The sequence below is a fragment of the Bacillus rossius genome, chromosome 12 (assembly GCF_032445375.1).
Source record: "Bacillus rossius redtenbacheri isolate Brsri chromosome 12, Brsri_v3, whole genome shotgun sequence".
NCBI lineage: Eukaryota > Metazoa > Arthropoda > Insecta > Phasmatodea > Bacillidae > Bacillus > Bacillus rossius.
This window is the reverse complement of record NC_086339.1, coordinates 29,064,402-29,089,193: the sequence shown is the minus strand read 5'-3', so window position 1 is coordinate 29,089,193 and position 24,792 is coordinate 29,064,402. Positions and strand designations below refer to the sequence as shown.

The 24,792-nt window shown below is 35.1% G+C and overlaps 1 protein-coding gene across 10 annotated transcripts in view; it reads left to right on the top strand.

Moving 5' to 3' along the window:
* The window catches only part of LOC134537773 (chromodomain-helicase-DNA-binding protein 7-like), a 112,115-nt gene that overhangs the window by 31,281 nt on the left and 56,042 nt on the right, over positions 1–24,792 (top strand). For 8 of the 10 annotated variants that reach the window (XM_063378552.1, XM_063378553.1, XM_063378556.1 and 5 more), the window contains exons 6-17: positions 1,449–1,766; positions 7,030–7,150; positions 7,310–7,471; positions 8,185–8,877; positions 10,070–10,294; positions 12,168–12,292; positions 12,639–12,827; positions 14,073–14,304; positions 15,329–15,571; positions 17,478–17,634; positions 18,696–18,912; positions 19,506–19,701. In XM_063378552.1, coding sequence (XP_063234622.1) covers positions 1,449–1,766; positions 7,030–7,150; positions 7,310–7,471; positions 8,185–8,877; positions 10,070–10,294; positions 12,168–12,292; positions 12,639–12,827; positions 14,073–14,304; positions 15,329–15,571; positions 17,478–17,634; positions 18,696–18,912; positions 19,506–19,701 — 2,878 coding nt within the window. The remainder of the gene's footprint in view (positions 1–1,448; positions 1,767–7,029; positions 7,151–7,309; positions 7,472–8,184; positions 8,878–10,069; positions 10,295–12,167; positions 12,293–12,638; positions 12,828–14,072; positions 14,305–15,328; positions 15,572–17,477; positions 17,635–18,695; positions 18,913–19,505; positions 19,702–24,792) is intronic. The other 2 variants (XM_063378554.1, XM_063378558.1) reach the window with 1 other exon arrangement.

Sequence of the window (24,792 nt, the reverse complement as noted above, 5' to 3'; positions counted from 1 at the left end):
CATTTTGATTTTATCGGTGTTAAGTTATTACGTTTATTGAAGACTGTTTCCAAAATTTTCGCTCGATAGGTCCCTTCAACAGATATTCAAGAAGTGTGTTAATATGTGACTTTTTACACCCATGATATTACATCAAGTGAACATCTTTTGAAAATATTTGTGGCAGAACAAGAAATATCCCTTAAAAAAAGTAATGACCAAAAAAACCAAAATGGCGTGTGAGGCCGACCCTTTGTACGTGCCATGTTGAGCTATTGTATTGCCGTGCCATTGTTTTTTTATTTAGTAGAAATTTATTTTAATGTCCATCACATATGCATTGCATTTTGTGTTCTGTATCAAATTAAGTTGCCGTATGTATATATGTGTGTTTCATGTTTTCTGCTGTTTGAAAAATGTCTAGTAAGTATTCATGATTAAATTTTTGCTGGCCTGTATTGTCACTCACTGGAATTGAATTTTCTGAATTTCTATAGTAAGGTAACATGCAAAGTATCCTCTATATTCTCATTTTAAAAACATTTTGTGATCAAAATAGGTAATGACTGGGAGGAAACAAAGAATTTAACATGGCACGTGAGACCAAGACTGGCAAAGAAAGAAAAGGGTGTTAACATTTTAGAAAGTCAGGGAATTAGTTCACTTCATGGAAAAAGTCTTGGAAAACTTTCAATGATTATTATTTAAAGGGGAAGTGTCGAGAACACTTTTTTTTTCCAGATGGTGTTTCAGTGCATGGTCACTCATTAAAATGGTTTAAGCAAGGTTCTGTTCGACTGGTACCGCTATAGGAATGGTGGAGGCTGGTTTTCTTTATTTCATTCAGATAATTGCAAAAAACTAAATATTAAAAAAAAAATTAGTTGTCTGTAAAGTCGGTTTACGGACGATAGTTTAACGTGACAACGTCATAACAAAACATTGATGAAATGATTGCATACTTTTATGAATAAAATTGAATCATTTTTATTGAATTATGACTATTTTGTATGGATACAAAGAAAGAGTGAAATGAAATCGACAATTTAATTGATAAATTTACTTTTATTTGCACTCATTAATTCAAATATGCTTATTACTTTAACGAAAAGATTATTTTAACTATAACTTTTATACATGTTTGCTATTTAACTTCTTCCAATCTGTGTTATTCTGTTAAGGATAGGACTATGATAGGAAAAGTAGGAAACGAATGGCGAGTGTTTCAAAGTTTAATGTGCCTCGAAAAAGTCAAATCGACGGTTGTTCCAATCGAGTGGAAGAGAGATAGATGCGGCGCAAGCGTACAATGAGCGTAACGGGACGAAGTGCGTAACGGGACACTTTTTTGTGCGTGAAGGCGGCGTTCATCGATTTATTAGACGTGAGGTCAAAAACAAGGAAAATTGGTGACTGTAGTTGTGTGGAAGTGGGGGAAATGTGCGTTACTGTGATGGTTGTGCCTGCAGGAAGCCCTCCAAGAAGAAGAAGGAAGAGAGTGCGGGCGAGGCTGGCGGCGAGCAACAGCCGGATGCCGGCGCAGAGGACCTGGCGGTGGCTGTCGAGACGGACGGGGAGGGCGGGCCGGAGGGCGAGCCGGCCGACGCCGCCGCCCCCCAGGGGCAGGACGTTGGGGCGGAGGAGGTCCCGGCGGAGGACGGCGAGGAGCCCGGCAGCCCCAGCAAGAGCCCGTCGGAAGTCTCCGTCAAGGCGTCCCCCCCGCCCAAGAGGTCGTCCAAGAAGAAGTCCAAAGTCAGGTCTGCCTTTCCATCCAAGAAGTCCTCCAAGTAAGTCACAACTTTTAGTGTGGATTTTACCACAAATTTAATTATAAAGTCTACTGGTATGCAGGGGCGCAACAAGGGTATTTTGCCCCCCCCTCTTTGAAACCTTGAAGTGGGGGCAAACGGGGGCAAAGAAAGTGCTGTGTAATCAATTTTTAGATAATGAAACTGCTTAAATAGCACCATTTTTCACCTTGAAATACAAATTTTCCCAGGGCACTTCAATAGGGGGGATCGATGATTCTTTATAAAAAGGTATATTGCTCCCCTTTTGGAAATTTAGTTGTTGCGCCCCTGCTGGTATGTACAGTAAAACCCTTTTTAAGAAATTCCCTCCGTAAGAAAGTTTATAAAATTTAGCACCTGGCCTATAAAAGTAATATTCTTTGGTTAGATTTTATTTGAATATTTCATTGTTTTATGAATACGATGATATATTTTTTTATGTGATTTCAGTCCATTTTTATTTTACACAGAATTTTTGCTTTTCTTACTATGCATCAATTCACACAAAACATTGTACAGTAGAACCCTGTTATAATGTTTTTCAAGGGAGCACAAGAAAAAAACATTATAAGCAGGAAAACTTTATAAGCAGGAAATCTCAATTTAGCACTAAACAATGTTCGAGCTTTGTACCAATGGACTCACCAAGCTATGTAAACAACTTTAATGTTAAAACCAAAGATAGTATACTTGATACATGAATTTTCTGAAACAAACCAACAATTTTTCAACTTCGTCTTGTTCCCTGGTTAAATTTTGTTTGTCTTTAAAGATACACTGCCACATTTTTTGTAAAATTGTCTCACAATTCATGATAACAACATTAAGAGTGAGAACGTCTACTCCTTCGCCACCTGAAAATGTTTAATTTTGGGATTCCTACGTATCGATGAAAAAAAAAAAATATTTGTAAGCAATAGAAAACACTGAATGCCCTCGCTCAATGGTTGGCAACTTAAATATTGTAGGACTATGTACGTGCATCTGAATACCCACTGGAATGGCAAGGAAGAGAAGAGTTGACTAAGGGTGCCAATTGACACGTAACTATGAACATTGTATACCTTCAGTATATTGCATAAAATTGTATTTTAACAAACTTCATGTATTGTATGGCAGTGATTGTAAACATAAACATACATAAAGGAAACTTTTTATCGTAAGTGTTAGAATAATTTGGTTCTAAAACATTTTTTCCCCATTTATTGAATGTTACAAAGCAAACATTATAAGCAGGAAATCACACTATTTATGAGCGTTATATGCAGGAAATAAATACATTGTCCTTATGGGGGAAAAATTGGGACTAAAAATATGACATTATAAGCAGGAAAACATTATATGCAGGAACATTATAACAGGGTTCTACTATAAAGTTATACTAAATATTTTATTTATGAAGCTTAATTATTTTGTGTCAATACAAATATCAAAATCAATTTATTAATATAAACAAATAAAATTTATAAAAATTTAAATCAGTAAATTATTATTTTTTTCTTTTCAAGTAGAAATGAATACTTTTGCATTAATAAATAAAACTATTACAATTTTTGTTTCATACATGTACATATAAGTACACAAAAGTATGTTATGCCTATCTTACAAATTCAAGTGCAACTTACTTTTCACATAAAAAAAAACATTGTCTTAGTTTGTACTTCATTTTGCTCCATCACATTTGCTTGCATTTGCTTGGAAGTGATAATTTGTAGGGTTGTGCGAATGTTCGGTATACCGATACCGAAATCGAAATTTTGCTACTTTCATTTTCGATTTCGGTAAGAATTTCATCTGTCGAAGTTCGTTTTTAGCGAAATATTTCGAGCCAAACGAAAGTTCAATAGCTTACCGAAGTTCGTTTGTTCTAGTTGAAAAAGAAATCGTAATTTAATAAAAATGTACAGTAGAATACCGGTACAATAACGTACCTTATTATAAAGTATATTTACTTAACAAATTTTTTTTAAGTGCCCGCCAAAAATCGTATCTTCGCCATGCAAAACGGTTTCAGTTTAAAGTATCATATTTTCACTATAACGTATAAATTCTACTAGTAGCGTGGCATTACTACACCAAAATTTACTTAAACTGGTAAATAAATTTCCAGCTAAATGATTAATGTAGTATAACAAAGATACACAAATACCACCGCAACGTATTTTCTAACCTCTAAATTCTCAAAACAAAGTTAACAAACAGTTGCGCGCACAACCATAGATTATACCGTATGTAGTATGCGACGTGAGCAACACAACAACATTCGATACATCGAAAGACGGAAGTTTGAGAGAAGTATTAATTATTTAGACAAAAGTGTTACGCTACGCTAAAAATACTGTTTGATGTCTGTGCCGGGATTGTTTATTGTTATTGTTGAGTTTATTTACAGGTTACGTTATTTAGACACCGCATTATATTTGTGCTACAATATGAATGATCCTGGAGATAAAAAGAAACGAAAGCAATTCACGCTTAAGGAAAAAGTGGATATACTCAGAGAACTAGACAAGGGGAAAAAAGCAAGTCGCAGTTGCGAATACATATGGCATTGCGGCTCTCCTGTAGCTATTTTTTTATATATTTTTTTTCTCTTTGTAAAGATATGTATGCATGTTTCAGTACTAAGTACAAAAACTTGAGGTACCTGTAAGTACTTAGCACTGGGATTCTACTGTAATGTCTTTATATAATTTGCTTGTTATTACTAATAATGTAATAACATATGCAAATCATATAAAGACATTAATTAGAAAAAAGATTTCCATTAAGATTAATTTACGTGGTGATGAAAAAAACTCACGTTAATGAAAATACGGTAAAATCATAATTTGAACAAACATGGCAGATAAAGTAAACAAAATTCAACCGTGATTACAGTAGGCCTAGGTATCAAAACAAAATCATGCAATATTTGAAAAATTACCTGATTCATTTGCTTTCAAACAGTAGTGTAGGTACTATATTCGTAAAACATACATTCCAGAACTGTTAGTACACTATTTAGTATTTACCGTATACACATAAACAAAGAACGTACCTACTTTTATTCGCGCACAGCCAAACAAAAACATTGTCGTCTGCTTTATTTAAAATTTACATACTCTGACTGGCATATAAAATCCTCATAATATACAGCCAATTAGACAAAAAGGTCAACAAGTCACTTGGCAGCAACCATTTGTTATGTTTTGTTTTGACCATGTCCCTTGCCTGGTTTACAGCTTCCTGAGCAAGCCATGTGTGACAGTGGTGCAAGATGGTGGCCGTTCCGCAGTAGTCACGTGTTTTTTCATCAGTACCATGCACGTGATAAATATATTATCATAGACTGCGACATTACGACTGTAAAGGAAATAGTCTGCGCTGAAAGATCTGGATTGATTCTTGAAATTTACGACTGACATGGGGCTGTGTTGTGTGGTCTAGGGCGGATGTTGACTATATTAAATAGTAATATTTATATATACATCAAAAGTTACAAAAATGATTTATGTAATAGAATTTATTACTGAAGAGCAAATTTTGGGGCACTTTTTTTCTTTGTTAATTAAAAAATTTCGCTTAACTTTCGTTAAGAATATATTTATCTCATAGAAAAATTCATTTTCGTTTCACTTTCGCGAAACTTGATAAATTTTCTTTCACTTTCATTTCGTGTGGATAAAGTCACTTTCGCACATCCCTAATAATTTGTAACTGCATTTCTGGAATATCATTTTAAGAATAGCAATTCCAGGTGTTATTTCATTATACTACATGGCTAGAGGCACTGGAAAATCGTAAAAACGATATAGGCGCGAATAAAAGCGACAAAATGGTTTATCGACGAATAAACGCCACAATCCAGTTTTTAGAAGTATTAAAATTTCAAGTAATATTAAAATTTCTAGTAAATTTTAGGTTTACCTAATATTTTTTATTAAACCATTTCTTATTATTAATGGCCTAACCTCATACAATAAAGAACATTCTTTATTTTATGCATCTTCTAATGTGTTTTAAGATTACCTAATAAACGGTGACGATTGCGAGCCATGTAAACAATCAACACAATCTATGAATCTTGTAAATAACACGAAACACAATTTAAATATGCATAGGCTCGCGCTGAAACTTGGTTAACGGCAAACGTAACGTACGACCCAAACAAATGTAAACGGTTAAAGAGAGACGTTTATTTACGTGCATGAATATTTTCTCGAGAAAGAAAGTGAAAACATTGAAGCGGCCATGTTTGCAAACGTGTGCGTGCGTGCGTGCGTGCGTGCGTGTGTGATATTAACACAAGCAATCAAATTATTTACTGTTAAATGACAACTAAAATATAAAAATGCATTAATTTAAGTTTACAACACACACTGCTTATATTTGGCAACTACAAAAAAAAATTACGAAAATCTACTTCAGTCAAATTCGTTAGCACTTTAACGGGAAAAAAATATGGCAGCAATGTAGCTCTATGCTTTTGTCGCTCATTTGTTGAACGTACCTATTGTTTTGCTAAGTTCCTAACCTGAAAAACAAATGGTATTCTGTGAAACTAAAATATTGCGCTGCTATTCACAATAAAATTAAGGTTATTAAAGTCGGTTTTCTGTATCGCGATCACGTGCAATGCAGTTAGAACTATTTTTCTTCTTCTTCTTTTTTTTTTTTTTAAACCATTATAGGACGGACAAAATCTGTTACCGTGCATTCACGTGCAGAGCAATACAAGTTGCACCATTTCTCCATTTCTATGTTAGTGACACTAACATACTTATGTGCAAAGCATGTTAGTGACACTAACATACTTATGTGCAAAGCTTGCAACATCCGCATAAACTGGGAGAAGAATTAAAATTAATGCTATATGACAAAATATAAATGCTATGAACAGCCATTATAAACGCTATTTTCCAGTGCCTCTATACATGGCCCATTTTTGTAGAAAAATATGTTTTGGAAAATAATGTTGGAGAGTTGTTCATTTGACTTCCTTATGTCCTAAAAGGTAAAACTAGCAATCCTTTAAGCAATTTGTGTTAAATTTAATTTAAAATCTGGCTGGTATAGAGTTCATAACTAATGTGCTAAAATATTTCATTTTTGAATGGATGCTTGTCTTTAAAATTAATTTGGTGCTCAAATATGATATTGGGAATTTTTCTTTTTCTTTTCTGTATTCATTTCCTGTAGTGATTTTTGGTTTGAGGAAGTGTGAAATGTTAAGATAGTGTGTGGTTTTTGTTACAATTGTTGTTGACTATATTTTAAGGAGTTCATTTGGTTCGAGTAAAAAGAAGAAAAGACTGGGCGGTGGAGAGCTCTCTGAAGCTGAGGATATCACTGCGACTCCCCCTCCGTCACCTGATGATGATTTGGACTCCGCAAAAAATGTAATTGTCTCTCTTGAAATAACTATTTCAGTATAATACGGTAATTCATTTTATAAAAAATGCATAACATTAAAAATATGAATGTGCTACAGTGTGGAAGCACCTATTCTTTATATCTTCATGGATGTTTTCCTTTTTCTAATTATTCCTTTCTTCCAGAAGCGCCGGTCAGCAAGAAACACTCATAGAAAGAAGTACATTGATGACATAATGTTGAGTATATCGGATGAAGACAGCCCAAAGTCAACTCCCAAAAATGAATCTTCTAAGACATCTGAAGATTCCATTGATCCTGCTGTGAAGCCAAACTTTGTCTATATTGTAAGTTACCCATGTTTTCTATTTTAATAATACAAGAGTGCTACTAATTAACTGAATGTACTGTAATGCAGGGTTATAACGAAGCTTATATGAAACATTTCTCTTTTAAAATTCTGAAAGTGTGTGAAAATTCTGGGTTTGTTTTCGAAAGATAACTTGCCTTAAAGGCATGTATGTAAGTAAAATAGTTTTGTCTGTAGATTGCAGATCACTGGAGATATCCTGTTTTGTTCCAATGCATGTAGTAATTATGTATGATAGCCTAAAAAATTTTATTGGAAATTTCGGTCAATAAAATTTCCACATTGTAATTCATCAAAAGACATGTATAGGTAATTATATTTTTCTTTCCCCTAACCAATTTAGCATTAAATTTTTGATATAAGATTAGTATCTTTCATGCATATACTTTTCAATGAGGTTAAAAATATATTAAAATATGTACTGTGGAGGGATTTTACTGTTGTGTGTTACATTAGGTTATGTGTTATCAGCAATTTGTAAGTTTGTCATGCTAAAACTTGGTAATAAGAAATGAGTTACGTAAATTTAACTAAATTCATTGCTAAGTATAGTACAAAGTAATGCCGTGCTGGATGAAATTCTTGTGTGTATGTGTTTTTTTTTGCAAGCTGGCCATAAAGAGCTTGTTTTGAACTGCACGTATATATTATACGCTCTGTGTTTTACCATATTTCTTTTTTTCTTCTCAGAATACTACAGACGAGGATTCCATGGTGGTGCAGTACATACTGGCGGTTCGAAAGGGAAGGAGAGAACTCAAAGTAGGCAGCTTACCGCCGCAAGCAGAAAACGTGGCTAGTTTAGATAAACCTGTTGAGGATTTAGAGTTGGGGGAGACAAAGTCAGAAGAAGTCAGCAAGGAGGATGGCGATGTTGTAAACGACGAGCCAATGGAAATTCATGACAAACCTGAAGTGAATGGTGAAAACCAAGAAGATGCGGCAAAGGAGTTGGAGGGGGAGACTGAAATGGAAACAGAAATAGAACCAGAAATAGAACCTGAGATAGAAAGAGAAATGGAACCTGAGATGGAAACGGAAATGGAGACCGTGCCTCCCGTCACAAAGTACGACAGCGAATGCAGTGATGTTAGCAAAAGCGAGAATGCTTCAGACTCGAAGATTGTGGCTGTGCCTAGTAGTAGCAGTAGCCTTGTTGGTCCACCGTGTGTGTTCAAAGAAAAATCCAGGGACGCGACAACAATTAAACCAGACGTCCAGTATGTTGAAATTGAGGAGTACTTCGTGAAGTACAGGAATTTCTCTTACTTGCACTGTGAATGGAAGACTGAAGAAGAACTTTTCAAAGGAGATAAAAGGATATCGGCCAAATTGAAGCGCTTCAAACAAAAAATGGCACACCATGCAAATATTTTTGAAAATGTGAGTAACTAGTGTGTTTGTATTAATACTATTTGTGTGCTACTAATGGTATATTTTTTATATAATCTAATATAACATTGATTTTAATATGCATCCCTAGTTTGATCATTAGTTTTAAAGACACTGGGGCGATGCCCCCCCCCCCCCCCCCCCCCCCACACACGTACACATACATATCCACCCACCCCTAGAAGTAAAAAACTGGAGTGATAACAAAAAATTATCTTCTTAAACCACATTTGACCTTTGGAGTTGGTACATATAATTTTGTACATGTATAATTTTACAAATTTTAATGATACTAAACCATGTGCAATTTTATTTTTGGATCAGATAAAACCATAGTTTTCTAATGACTATAAGACTTCAGATATGCGCTAAAATAACTTGAAAGTGGCAACAAAAATTTCTGATTCCCATGAAACTAAAAAGTATTACATACCTCACCCTAAAACCTCTGGTTACCAACCAGCTCTCCCCAGGATTTGTCGCTGGGTCCGTCAGCGTCTGAATTTCTGAAATACACAGTAGCTTCTCTGTTTCTTGTAGCAAAATGTTGGATTACCATTTTGCTGAATAGCCTGTGCTTTTATATTTACTAACGTTTTGCCTGCAATTGTAGGAATTCATGTTGTGACTAGTAAATTCAATGAATTTTCGATGCATTTTATTTCCAGACCCACAGAAAGTTAAATAAAAAAAAGGGTACTTGTTGCAACAAAGTAAATTTGGTACTTGGAGCCATGGGCGTCGCAAGGATATATTTTAGGGGGGACTGCAATTGATTTAGTTGTTGAGGAATATCCATCCCCTGGAAAAAAAAGCTGGGGGTCCGGGGGTCCTCCCCCGGGAAAATTAGGGGGTTTGAAGGTGCAAAAAGGTGGTTTTTAGGCATTTTTCTTTCCTAAATATTCTAATCATAGTGGGTTGCAATATATAATTTATTTTTTATAAAAAATATTTTCAGATAACAAATTTGTAAAATCATAAGTGCTCACATTACCACGATTGGACTAAATGCACCATGCGCAACATATGGGTTATATCACAGAAATCATATTTTTAATATAACTACGAAACTAAATATATTATTGGAGGGGACGTGTCGTCCCCCCGTCCCCCTCGGTTGCGATGCCCATGCTCGGAGCAGTGTTATGGACTGCTGAGCGTGCCTGCGACGTGTGTTGCTCAGCTGGAGGATGAGCCGTACAATCCGGACTACGTGGAGGTGGATCGCGTGCTGGACGTGGCAGAGCACACGGATCCGAACACGGGCAAGACCATCAAGCACTACCTCGTCAAGTGGCGCTCCATGCAGTACGAGGACAGTACCTGGGAGCTGGAGGAAGACGTGGATCCCGTGAAGATCCAGCAGTTCGTAGTTTTCAGCGCGAAGATGCCGAAAGAAAAGTGGAAGGTAAAGATTTTGTCGGATTTTCAAACTGGTTTCGTTTTGTCATTTTATGAGTCAGATCAAGTATAAAAGTTTGTGTTAACATTTTTTTTTTTTTTCGTGGTATTTTGTCCTCCCTTTCATTGTAGTTAAATTTTGGTTTTGGCAGTAAACCTTTACCATATTAACCCACGTATGTGTTGCACATCGTATGTCTGTTTTTAGTTTTAAAAAAATGTAGAACTGCCCTTATGAGTTTAAAATAAAAACACAAACTGTCAGGTAGAATATGTGCGTAAATGCCTATGTTGGTTTTTCAATAAATATTACTGCATGAATAAGTATAATTTGTTTAGTTAAAATATCTCGGTAGTAGTGTGGAGCTACCTGAATAGCGCAGTTATTGTACGCCTGCGTGTCTGCCGCCCACCTGGTTGATACCGGCGTTATGCTGGCAAGGCGATAAGGGGAAAATCTAAAAATAAACCATCCACAGAAAAAGAGAACGAGAGAGAAATAGAGTGCATGCATGTGTGTGTGCATGAGGCCATGTGGCACTGATGATGGTTCTCACTCTTTCTCATTGTTGTATGCTGCTTGAACTTTTATTTTCCTCCAGCCCTGCACAAGTTTGCAGGTTTGTGCATGATAGTTTTTATAGAAGGAACTAACTGACAGAGTAGCTAGCCGCGTCTTCTCTCTCTCTATCTCTCTGTCTATCTCTCTCTCTCTTTTTCTCTCTCTCTTTCTCTCTCTCTATATCACTCTTTTTCTCTCTCTCTTTCTCTCTTTTTCTCTCTCTCTTTCTCTCTCTCTTTCTCTCTCTCTCATTCACTCTCTTTCTCTCTCTCTTTCTCTCTCTTTCTCTCTCTCTCTCTTTCTCTCTCTTTCTCTCTTTCTCCTTCTCTCTCTTTTTCTCTCTCTTTTTCTTTCTCTTTCTCTCTCTCTCTCTCTCTTTCTCTCTCTTTCTCTCTCTTTCTCTCTCTTTCTCTCTCTCTCTCTTTCTCTCTCTGTGTGGCAAGTAGGCAGGTAAAAAAAAAATATAATAAATGAAAGGGAACACGGGTATAAAAAATAGCATTCTTCTGTGCCATTTTGTTAGGTAGTGCATGAATTGGGTAGGGAGGGTTCGTAAGTATGTAGGGGGTGGAGATGACTCACCTCACACTCTCCCTTGATAAATAGACAGAGAAGGATTGAGTGCTGTATTTCTTACGCGCTAATAAGCTGAGACGCAAAACAGACTTCACTTGTATCTATGGAACTTTACCGAGGACAGATGCATGGTGTGACCCTTATGGTGTTAAATGTTAGTTTGTTATGCTTAAAATTATAGGTGGTATCCTTCTGCGGGTAAATACGGTATTATTTTGGGATTGTAATAAATTCATTGAGATGTTCATTTGCTTCGTTCTTAAAATTCCTGTTTTGTTTTTGGAAATAAACATATATAATTTTAGTCCCAAAAAAAACTTTTATTAGCCCGCAAGTGGTGATGCAAGGTTGATTTTAAATGTTTCCTGTTAACACAAATACTGAGTGCAGAGGCGCAAACTTCTTTCTGTGTAATTGTAAACAAAAATCAGCCTTAGTAATTTGTAGGGTCTCAAAATAAATTATAATGGTTTTAGTGCAATTTGGTTAATGGTTATTAAGAGTTTTGAATATTCTTGGGTAAAAACTTAAAAGTAAAATTCGCTGTCTATTGGTCAAGATTTTGGAATTTGCATTGGCAGATCTCAGGTTCATTTTGTCGAAGAAATTTATTTTGTTTTTAGGTTGTCTGGCATTAAAAATCTTCACATAATAATAATCTATGTGTTAGAATTATTTGTTATTATTAATGGCACAAAAAGGTAAAAAATTAGTACTAATTTGTGAGATATTTGTTTAACAGAAGAAGAAACCAGCACCGGAATCATGGGTTAAGCTTGAAGAATCTCCAGATTACAAAAACAGTAACACACTCAGGCCATATCAGCTGGAGGGTCTTAACTGGCTTCTGTTTTCATGGTATAATGGGTAAGTAACAAATTATTTCATGCAGAAAGATATATGCTTTTTGCCTTTGTAGTTGGCACAAATTTAAACAGACCTTTTTTTCAAAACACGTGTATCTTTCTGGCACTGGGCATAAGTTGACATTTTGCTGGTATTGGTAACTGATCATGTAGCACATGAAACTTACAATAAAATAGACGCAAATGTTTCCTTGTTCATAAAAAAAAATAACTTTTCTAGATATGGATGGCAGACTATTTAAATATTAAAATCTAAAGATGGCCACAGTGCAGGAAGACTAGGAATATTTAGTGAATTTTACCAGCTGGAAAATGTTATTTAATTTTTAATGTATTTTGTGTTTCAGCCGTAATTGCATCCTTGCAGATGAAATGGGTCTTGGAAAAACCATTCAATCAATAGCATTTATCAATGAGGTTTTTGAATATGGTATCAGAGGTCCTTTTCTGGTGATAGCACCACTATCAACTATCCCAAATTGGCAACGAGAGTTTGAGGCGTGGACGAATTTGAATGTGATTGTGTACCATGGATCGTAAGTATTATAATTTAAGTTACAAAGTTATTTGAGTTATATAAGTGTATGCTGGTTAGGATTACTCTAGTTATGCAGTTCAGTATTAAACTTATGCAAATATCAGTTTTTTAGTTCAAATCAAATACAAATACTAATTATTCTCTAATACAAATATTGAAATAGAATATTGTGTTTGATAGTGTAATCATAGCACAAGTTGAAGGTCACGCCCGGGCGGCAAGTCAACCAGCCGACTGACGCTATCTATCTCCAGTTATGCGGTGTTGTATTTGCCATAACAAAGTATTTGATGGTAGGCTTATAAAGATAAATGGTGTGACATATTTATTGTTAAGTGTTAATTCTACTCATTTATATTATGTGAAGAATATTTGCTTTCACATTTTGGAACTTGGTATTTATGGAGACCAGTGCTTCGGAAGACGTGATTTTGGATAACCCAAACATTTTTTAGGAACACAGTATGTAGTTGTGCTAAGTGAGCAATTGGTGTATTATTCTTTGAAAGTCAAGGAAATTTTTTTGAAGATGTGTGTGGACATCTTTATAAAAGTTTTTTTTTTTTAGAAACAAACATATTATCATGCCATTAAGTTAATAATTAAATTTTAGTGGTAAAATGTGTTGCAAGTGTTTCCCATAAGGGTGCTTTTTTCACTAACAAATTAGTTTAAACAACAACAGCAACAGGAAATCACTACCAGAGAAAAATTTATTGCTAAGACAGCATAAATTCTATTGATACCAAATTCTAAAATTGTCAAGTTGGGTTATTTGTTAAATACTCTATCGGAACTCAAAAATGGACTACTTGCAAAATGTTAAACCTTTAGCATGGAATTTTGGTGTTAGGCGGTGATTAGACATGCTTTTCTGTGTTATTTCGGTTTTATTGCAATTCATTGTATAATCTTGTCCCTAATTATCATAGTGGCTAGTTTATTCAATGGTAGTTCAAATACAGTCACAGCTTTACAGTGTAAGCCTCACATTAAAGTACTTAATATTTTCAGATGCCTACAAGTATATTTTACTTTAACACTTAGTTATGGTTCAGTATAAAGTCCTTACTTCATTAAGTACTAAATCTGTTCTTTTTTCACATATGTTGTAATAAGATATCATTGTACAATGCACACTTGGGTTGCTTTTCCAATATTTTTGCGCTCACTCTGAATTCTGGCAGTATTGTCTGTGTGTCCTTTGTACTTTTTGTTTGGAAAAATTTCTCATGTTGTGTAGGAGTGCAAGTAGAAACATGCTGCAAGAATATGAAATATATCATAGAAATGATAAAGGCCAACCAATGAAAGACATGCCCAAGTTCAATGTACTGATCACCACATTTGAAATTATCATCACAGACTGCATGGATTTGAAGGAATTTCATTGGCGCCTTTGTGTCATCGATGAAGCTCATCGTCTGAAGAACAGGAACTGCAAACTCCTGGAGGGACTGCGACTGCTCAACCTGGTTAGTCGTGATTATGTCCTTTCGTCTCTTGTGTTTCTGTTTTACTTTTACATCTGAAGATTTTAACCGCCGGTAGTAAACAGAAGCTACGGACAGAAAACTAATACCTTGATTTGTCACGAGAAAGACTGGAGGCTCTATTCCAGAATGAAACTCAAAAAATAATACAGAATATGGTAGAAACTAGACAAACTGATGTGGCCATAATTCTTTTTCCCCCCCTGTTAAGTGTCTTAGTAATTAAGTTTTTTTAAGGGTTATCACAAGAAAATAATGTATATATTTTTATAAAGGATTTGCCATTAGAATTTGTTATTATAAATATTTTCTACAGACAGTATTAAAATGATTTTCTGATAAGTCAATAGTAAAAGAAAAATCAGTATTTATCTTTGACGAAGCCCGTATGTTCAGCTAACGTTTATATTATGACATCCCACATGTTAGCAGTAGCTCTGGAGAGTAAAGCTACAAGTTTTCAGGGCTAGTTTACCTTCTGCCATGTAGGATGCGCTGGTGGAAAAGCGTGGCATACATGCATTTAATAGAAACAGTGTCGAGAATTACGTTAACAGGTGTTTCTACTCGTAGAAAATGTTTTTTTAATTCTTATTACAACTGAATTTTATCGCCTGTATTAAAAACATTATTTTGTAACTCAGAAATGTCAGCACCTACTTAAGAATGCTAGGCCCAAGCTGTATTATATAAAAATGTGGTACACACATTTTTTAAATTTTAATGTTAGGTTATTTAATCTCAAAATGTTAAACATTTATTTAAATATCAAATATATTTAGACATATATTTGTACTGTAAATTATTTTAACAGGAGCAATGTCCTGATAAAAATGGTAATCTGATTGGAAAACTAATTATTTTGATTATAATGCTCTCTTATGGAGAAAAAAAATGCAATTGATTATAGATGTTTTGTATAGCGAGGGCCGGGTGTACTGTAATTTTATTTTACTTTTCATATTGTCAACTCTGTCAACACCTGTTCATTTTAATTTTTTTTCAGGAACATCGTGTTCTTTTGTCAGGAACACCTCTGCAGAACAATGTAAATGAATTATTTTCTCTACTCAATTTCTTGGAACCTACCCAGTTTTCCAGTAGTGAAGCTTTCTTGCAAGAATTTGGTGCATTGAAGACTGAGACAGAAGTGCAAAAGCTTCAACTGATATTGAAACCAATGATGCTCAGGCGACTGAAAGAGGATGTCGAAAAGTCTATTGCTCCCAAGGAAGAAACAGTTGTCGAAGTAAGGTTTTTACATTTTTAGTTTTTGTTAATTTTTCTTAGTTTTGAGATTTCTAGGACACCACACCAGACAGTTCCAAGTGGTGGATTTTCAGGATAGAAGTGTTGTTTCTTGTTGTTTATGTAACTGTTATCAATTTTTGCCCATTTAAAATACATCTGAAACACAGACATTGCATTCAAAGAGTTTAAGTTTTAAACTAATGGTGGATTTGGGTTTGAATATTACCAGGTTAGTTTGTATGATAAGTAAAATTTGAATTAACTATCACCATCTCATCATACATATGTACAGTAATGTGATTTCACTGCGGGCTTGGGATAAAAATAAATACGTACAGTGAAATTCCGTTACAACGTACTTCAGAATAACGTATCTTTCAGTTCAAAGTATGATTTTAAATTCCCGCTCAAAACACCAATGTAAACAATGTAAAAATATTTCACTTGAACATTAAAAACGTATCCTACCTTTCAATACAACGACCATTATTTTCCAGTTATCAGGAAAATTTTACAAAATTGTTTTTTGCGCAGGAGTTCTTTAAATATAAATATCGCTTTCAAGAATCGTTAACAACTATAAAACGTAAACAATGTCCCAACGATTCATAGAATCATAGTACAGTATAACGTGCCATTCTTCCTCCTCCATGGATCACACACTTTAGTGCACGAGACGATCTAAACAATCGATTGCTGTCTCGCCCCTCTTCAAGACTTGTTTTTAGCTGCGCCAGCTTTTGGTTATTTGTAGAGCACGTTTTAAAAGTTTTAATTAACGCAGATACAAACGTTAAATAAAAATTATATTTTAACTTATATGCGTAATAGAAAATCCAATGTTAATTTATGCAGGTTAAGTTTTTAATTGTTTTGTGTCACAACATGGCCGACACGCTTTAATTGTGTTGCCATGAAGATAGGAATATCCCCTGGCACAGCCATGCTCGCAACGCGCGCTACTAGTGCGGCGCTATGGTTATCTATGGATGCGAGGTTTGTTTACGTTTGACGTGGCGCGAGGTAAACGATATTGTTGATTGAATGTTTTAATCAGGATGGATGGCCAAGAAGATAAAAAGAAACTCAAGCAGTTCACATTGAAGGAGAAATGCAGATGTGGCATGGTCATTTGGTTTGGTGCTTACAACACTGTCAACAATAATAAAAGATCGCTAAAAAATTATTAAAATGTATGCTGCTGGTCGCAAGAGACTTCGCCTAGGAGATAACAAGGGAATTCTGTCCCAATAAATGTACATATCTGCAAAATAGTTTAACCCATTTGTCATTTTGTGTTTGACAGATATAAATTTTGTACATGTAGGCCTAGAATTTAGGCTACTGTACTAAGTTAAATAATTTTTTTTTAAATCTTGTTGTTTTACAAATATTTGCTTCCAAGCTAATGTAACATTTGATCCCCTACTACTTTATTTTTAAAATGCAAAAATACTATGTTTTAAAGGTAAATATATAGACTTTCAGAATAAAGTACTTTCATTCCTAAGTATAAAAGTTGGGGCTTTATTGATGTACTTTATAATGAGATTCTACTGTATTTTAAAAGTAAATAATATGTATAATTTAATTTTACTAAATTAATAATATAAATTTCAATACTCATATGTAAGTATGTAAGTAGCAATGTCCATACATGTGTACTACTAAACCTCCATTACTTAAAAATAATTTGTCTTTGTGTCTCTTTAAGGCTCTAGCTTTCTGTGGGGCACTGTTCAATTTTAATGACGTATGTTTGTATGTTAGTTAATACACTCACTTTTTTTTAGACACTGATTGTTAATCAAGGTACTGTTCAATGTATTGCTGTACCACATTTTTTACTTATGTCCTTAAATAAGTGAAGTAAAATATTAAACTAAAATGACTTTTTTTTGTAGGTGGAGCTTACGAATATCCAAAAAAAGTATTACAGGGGCATCCTGGAAAAGAATTTTTCCTTTCTTTCGAAGGGAACCACTTCTGCGAATGTACCAAATCTCATGAACACCATGATGGAGCTTAGAAAGTGTTGTATTCATCCTTACTTGCTTAATGGTAAGAGTTCATCATTACTATATTTAGTTGTACATTCTTCAAAAATTATTTGCTGGTATGATACTTTTTTTAAAGCTTATTATGAGATTTGGAGCTAATAAAAATTAATGTTTATTATTATAGAATATATTCTTAGTGTGTTGGGATTGACGATAATGTGGCCTGTCCATTTCTACCTAGTAGCATTGATACAAAGTTGGGAGTAATGGTGTACTTCTTGATTCAGCTGGCATTCTCTTTTTTGCCTGGTATAGCATTGCATCTAGCTTTGTTTAGGTTGAAATTCTTCGCATTTCACAAAACGATAATGTAATCATCAGGGCGATAAGAGTAACCTTCTGAGCATTTAGTTTTCTGGACGAGATTGGCTTGTGCTGTGTCCAGAATGTGTACGGCTCAAGTGAGTGAGACCTTAGTGCTCAGGTACTTGGCATCATTGCAGTGCTCAAGTTTAATCGTTTTATTTGGGCCATTCCCACCAGTTCTTGAAGGTCCGTGACTCTTGGTGCCTTGTAGGTGCTGGGGAGGGGTCAAAGTATCAACATAATGTGTGTCCACCTGTGATTGGTTTATTGGAATCTAAGAAATAATAGACATGTTCATAATGGAAACAAATAGCTCTGCTTCCAGTGCGTTTTTATGCACAGATATTGATGTGGGTGGCAAATATGCCAGGGCCAGCACAAGCATAATGGATTCTTGTCTGTTTTACCTCCTTTCATTTGACACTAAATTTTCTCTTTCGGTAAAAGTTAGTGTCTTACAGTAGTCTGGAATTGTTGTCTCCTGATTGTTTCCAGTTACTGATTTGCGGGTTCAGCACCTGATCAAATCTCAGAAATAGGTTTTTGTAAGTTAAACTGTGTCATCAAACTGTTCCTGCTTAACTGAATTATTTTTTAGTGTCTTAAGTTAGGTTTATTTGGTTTGAGTATGATGGTATTTCAGTCCATTGCTCTCCTATAGTTTTATTTAATGTGCATGTTTATGAATGTTTTGTTCCGGCTGAGGTTTACGTAAATGCGTAGGTGTGTAATGTAGTTTGCATTGTGTACTCTCAGGTGCAGAAGAGCAAATACAGTATGATTACCGGCAGACCAAGCAGTTGTCCCCAGATGATCCAGACGGATACTACCAAGCTCTCATTCATTCTTCGGGAAAGATGGTCTTGATTGATAAACTGCTGCCGAAGCTCAAGGATGGGGGTCATAGAGTGTTGATTTTCAGTCAAATGGTTCGCTGTTTGGATATTCTGGAAGACTATTTGGTTTATAGGAAGTGAGTAAAAGCTTACCAAATTATTTTTTTGTAAATGTTAAGTATTGCTCTCTTCTCATGACGGTGATCAAGGTTTAATTCCCGGCAAAGTCGAGTCAAACCTGGATTTTTGGTAAACCTGCACCTGCATTGCAGTAAAAATGTATGGTGTACATAGTATTTTTCAGCTTATTGAACAGTTGTATTAAACTTCTCAACAGAATTTAACTTAAACGGGCTTACACCTTATTTTTTAGGGGCAAGTATTAAACAAATTTTTATATTGTACTAGCTGACTTATTGTTACAATTACTACTACTTTGTGAGTGTGGTTTTTGTATGAGTTTTTGCAAGACTTATTATGAGAGTAAAGTATTACGTTTTAATAGATCAGGTGCTAAATATTTGTAATTTATTATGCAGGAAATTTCCTTAAGTGGGTTTTTCTTAAGATTGTTTTACTGTACTTGTAGCAAGTCAGTATTTAGTCTATATTTTATGTTAATCTTTAGGAATTTTTTTATATTAAATCTTAGTTTTTTAGTCCAATATTAATTTTAACTCTACTTTTGGGCCTTCACTATCAATTTATTTTTTTTTTCCTTTGCAATCAGGTATCCTTTTGAAAGGATAGATGGTCGTATCAGAGGAAATCTACGGCAAGCTGCAATTGACAGGTTTAGCAAACCAGACTCTGATCGCTTTGTCTTTCTGCTGTGCACAAAAGCTGGAGGACTTGGAATAAACTTGACTGCAGCTGATACTGTCATCATATACGACAGTGACTGGAATCCTCAGAATGATCTTCAGGTAAGTTAAAACTGTTGAGAGGTTGGAATAAGTGTTCTGATTTTGATAGCTGTCACTGCATTTGTTTGTCAATAACCTAAACATAAAATAGTAATGAGCTGTTTAGAATATATGCAGTATGGAAATTATACATCATAGGTTCATAAAATTATATATTATATACATATTATATATTGTATAAACGAATAATAAGTCATTAAAATTACTTCAAGAATATTTCTGTACACATTTTGGAACTCAAGTAAATTAGCCTTGCTATTTATGGAGACCAATCCTTCAGAATATGCTGTTTCGGATATAACACGAACATTTTTAGGAATGCATTAGTCATGCTAAGTGAGGGATAGGCTTTTTTAATGAGATCTGCAATACAGCAGAGAAAATAGAAACAGAATTTGAGGATTGGATAGTTGCTGGTATAACAGTTCTTCCAAGCCTAGGATTTAAGACATCACGTTTAATATGAGATAGTAGGCAAATTTAGTTTGTATATAGTAGTTTGAATCTATTATAACATGGGACAATTATTACTGTGTTTTATTGCATAGTGTCTAGTGATGGGATTTTCGATACTTCGATACCTCGATACCTTCGATACTTGACGGTATCGCAAAGTATCGAGTATCGAAACTGTAATTGAATACATTTTTTCGATACCGGAATGCTTGGTTCATTTGTATTGAATTAAGTTTCGAGTCGCCATCGTACAAAATACAACTACAGTAGAACCTCAATGATACGTTCCCGTTTCATACATTTTCCCGTGTCATACGCCGATTAAAATTTGATCACGCCGAAAGTACTATATTTACAATGGTTTACTTTCCCGGAACATACACTTATGAAATCATTAATATCCTGTTTCATACGTTTTTTACGAAGCGGAAAAGTCCTAAAATTCACAAAATTTTTTGTTATATTCCTCCTGATAAACTACGTTTTAATGCTTTTATTTTGAAAAACGTTCATTGTTTACCTTTGCAAACGTAAGAAAACAACTTTATCGCACCATAGATATGGATAGTATCACGAAGACTGTGCACTTCGCTAGTAGCATCTATGGCCAGCACCAAGCAAGACTAGCAATGATTATGAAAATGGTGCACGTGCTTTACCAAGGCACGGATCTCATATTCTGTGCATTCATTAATCTTTGAACTGAATATACCCGTTTGTTATTGTTTTCTTACGATCGGATTGTTTTGTATTTTACGTTTCTCAAGTTAAAATTTATTGAAAATTGTTCTGTTGCATAAAGTTGTTTGTAAAATGAAACAAACAAGCAAAAATTTCTGATTTTCTTTTTACAATAGCCTAATTTTTTTATTTCTAATATAGGCTTGGTGACTTCCCCCCCCCCCCCCCCCCCCCCCACCAAGAAAGGACTTCATAATACATATTTTGTAAGGCCACTGTTAACTTACTCATGTCAGCTTTACTTGATTATGGACTGTATTTTACATTTCTGGTGGTTTTATTATATGTATATATTATATGTCATGAGATGCCCATTCTCTTCTGCTGATCTTCCACAAGATGAATGCATTTACGATTGCTAAGTCAATGAGGTAAAACATGATTCTGTGCCACCATTTTCGGGAACGTCGACCTATTGCATAACGTTCCCGCAGTTGATCGAAGTGATCAACGCCTCCCATGATCTCATTGTATGTAGCAATACCAGTTGGGCAGCTCACATGACAACTTGTCCCATCCTTGTTCTTCCTTGAGACTGTCGTGGTGCACATAGGGTTGTTTGAGGTTGTGAGAATGGTTACTGGTTTCCTGTCCATCCATTTGATGGCTGCAACACCTTCTTTGCACTGGAACTGAAACTCTCCTCTCTTCAGTGGCACTTTCTCTTTCAACATTGCAGGAAGTCCTTTTCGGTTTGTTCTTACAGTGCCAATGGCATAAATGTTATCCTTCCGAAGTGCTTTCATCAGATTTACAGTGGTGAAGAAGTTGTCAAATGCCACGACACATCCTTTTCCTTTTAGATCTCTCGTTAGGCTGAGTACTACCCTTTCACCAAGTGTATCAGCCATCCTTCCATTTGTAGACTTGCCAGTGTATATTTCAAATTTCAATACATACCCATTTCTAGAATCGGCTAGACACCACACCTTGTAGCCCCTCTTCACAGGTTTCATGGGCATGTATTGTTTGAGTGATGAGCGCCCCTTGAAAGGTATCATACTCTCATCAACAGCCAACACACTAGATGCAGTGTATGCCTCAGCAATAGTATTATTGAGGTTTGTGATAAGAGGCCTAACTTTGTGAAGTTTATCATTATTTGGATGATCCCTTGGAAGGATGGTCTGATTATCATTGATGTGAATTGTTTCAGTTATCTTCTTGAAACGTTTACATGTCATTACTTGCGATATCGTAGGTTGGCCGAGTGCAGGATCAGAACTCCAATACTGATCAACTTGTGGCAGTATTATCAAACCCATCAGAATGTTCATTCCAATCCACGCTTGGACTTCTTCTACATATGTTTTGTCCCAGTTGCTTGTTGTTTCACTAATATCACTGCCGCTCCTCCGTTTCATTTTCACTTGTGTTGCATACAAATTGGTTTGTTCAACAATGTCTTCTGTGATTTTCTTACTGAATATTTGCATGAAAAAGTCTTTCTCTGTACTTGTTCGAGTTAGTATAGGAGTGACTTCTCCATCAACATCCATATTGACAGCTAGCGAATCAAACTGACTAGCATCCTGAGACCAGTCCTCATCCATCTGCTCAACTTCAGTGTCACTGCTATCCCTATCATCATTTCTAGATTCCACATTTTCCCTACATGAATTACTGGGTGCCCTACTGGTGTTACATTGTGTAATAGATCTGCCAAGTCTATCACTCACTTGATCTACAATGTGCACACTACTTGGTTCTGTACTGGTGCCTGGCTGCAGATCAGACGTCCAAAAACTACTCTCCTGATTCTCGATCAAACAAAATTCTTCTTCTGCTCCTTCGTCCGGATCTCTGTCGGAATCATCAGTGTCACTTGGAAGTGCAAAATATAACTCAAGGGCTTCCTCGGTGGAAATTCTCTGATGTTTTCTGGGCATTTTTGCTGCAGGAAGACAAAAATGTGAAATTACTGTCTTTTGTAGTTCACTGAAATATTGCTGGACATTTTTTTCTGTAACCAAAACCTAGAGCGTGAGGTTAGGAAAACAAAATTATTCCAATTACATGATCAAATACACTCAAAGCATTACTTCACTTACCAGAACAAAATTACATTCATATTTAGTGCTTCTGAAATTCACTTGAATCCAACAATACTTTTATGATCACACAATGTCGTAAAAAGTGTCAATATGGACTCAATGAAACTTTCTGTTACTATTTTCTTCATTCATTGTCAATAATTGTAAAATTGGGGGCTAAAAGTTGCAAACTATTTTTCTTAGCGCAACTTCACTTTTTTGCTGGACATTTTTCTGCAAGTAAAAACAAAAATGTGAGGTTAGGAAAAAATTATTACTCCAATTACATGATAAAATAAACTCAAAGCATTATTTGACTTACTATAACATGTAACATTCATTTTTGGTGCTTCTGAATTTCACTCAAATCATAACTTACTTTTACGATCACACAATGTCAATAAAGTAGTAAAATTGTATTTAGTGCAGCTTTTGGCGCCTTCTCCTTCGTTCCCAGTGCCTGTCATTTGTTTTCAAGAGTTACCAACTGTTTATTTATAGTTTACTGAAGTAACCGACAGATGGCAGACTAAGTCTGAGGTGGTAAAATAATTTACCGCGGCCCTTAAACAAAACTAACTCTGTGGGAAGTATACTTCCCACTACCCGGGAAAGGGTTAATATGTTTTTCCGACATATCCTTTACCTCCCAGTTGATGCGAAGGTTGCACGGCTTGCACATCAAAATATTTGTATCGCTAATATAAAAATGATGGCCCTTATATTCCGATGCGCGCGAATGTACGGAAACGGACTTGGTCCGCCCCGTATTATCATAAACACGTAAAAACAATTACTGTATGGTAAAATGTGAGAACTTTATCAAAAATCCGCACAAACTACCCTTTGTTGACAAACAGCGTAAAAGCCAACGGTAAAAACAAAGCAAAGCTTTACTGCACCGCATAGATAATCTGAACGGTATGTGTACTGTAGCAAATGGCGCTACGGAAATACATCGAGAATCGTCAATCGATATATCGAACGACGTAGTACCGTTGCCTACGAGATTCAACGACACTACTCATACGCAGTAACTTTGATAATTTCATAGAGAGAATATACCGCGGCCAAATTTTATTTCTCTCGTATTGTTTTTAAAGTTGTTGACAATGCCGAAGAAAGTGTTGGCAGCAATTCTTTGGCAACATGGTGGCGTGGTTTGTTTCTAGAGTAAATATTAGGGTTTGATTACATGTACGTGAAAAATTAACATTTCAAATGTCAAATTTTCCATGAAAAATTATTATAAAATGTATTTTTTATGTTAGTTTTGCCCGGCAAAGTGTTTACGAGACGTTTTTAGTGTCAATTCGCAGGAATATGGGATTTTCGCATTTAATCGCAAGTAATTAACAAGTCGCATTAATTCGCGGCTATATCGTTTTTACGATTTTTCACCCCCTCTAATAATTATGAATTCATATCTTTCATTAAAATAATGCAATTATTTACACATTATGTGTTTAAGTTTAATCTGACATTTTGCTGGTATTCTATATTGAATTTATATAGTTTAAAACTAATTTATGTTATTTGTAATATTTGTTACTTAATGGGAAAACATTTTTCCCTGGAGTATCGAAGGTATCGAAAGTATGGAACTGAAAAAACAATACAGAATCGAGTATCGAAAGTGTGGTATCGTCCCACCTCTAATAGTGTCACACTTTAATTTTAGGGCATTAAAATTTGGAGTGAAAAATTCTCTCATAGAAATCACATTATGTTTTTGGTTCTGCACATTTTGAGTATGTTGAGATGTATAAGATAATTTTCAAAAAATAAAAACATTAAAAAAATTACGTACATAACATTGTTTTGTATATTTTTGAAAAATATAGGGAAAATTTAGTGAAGT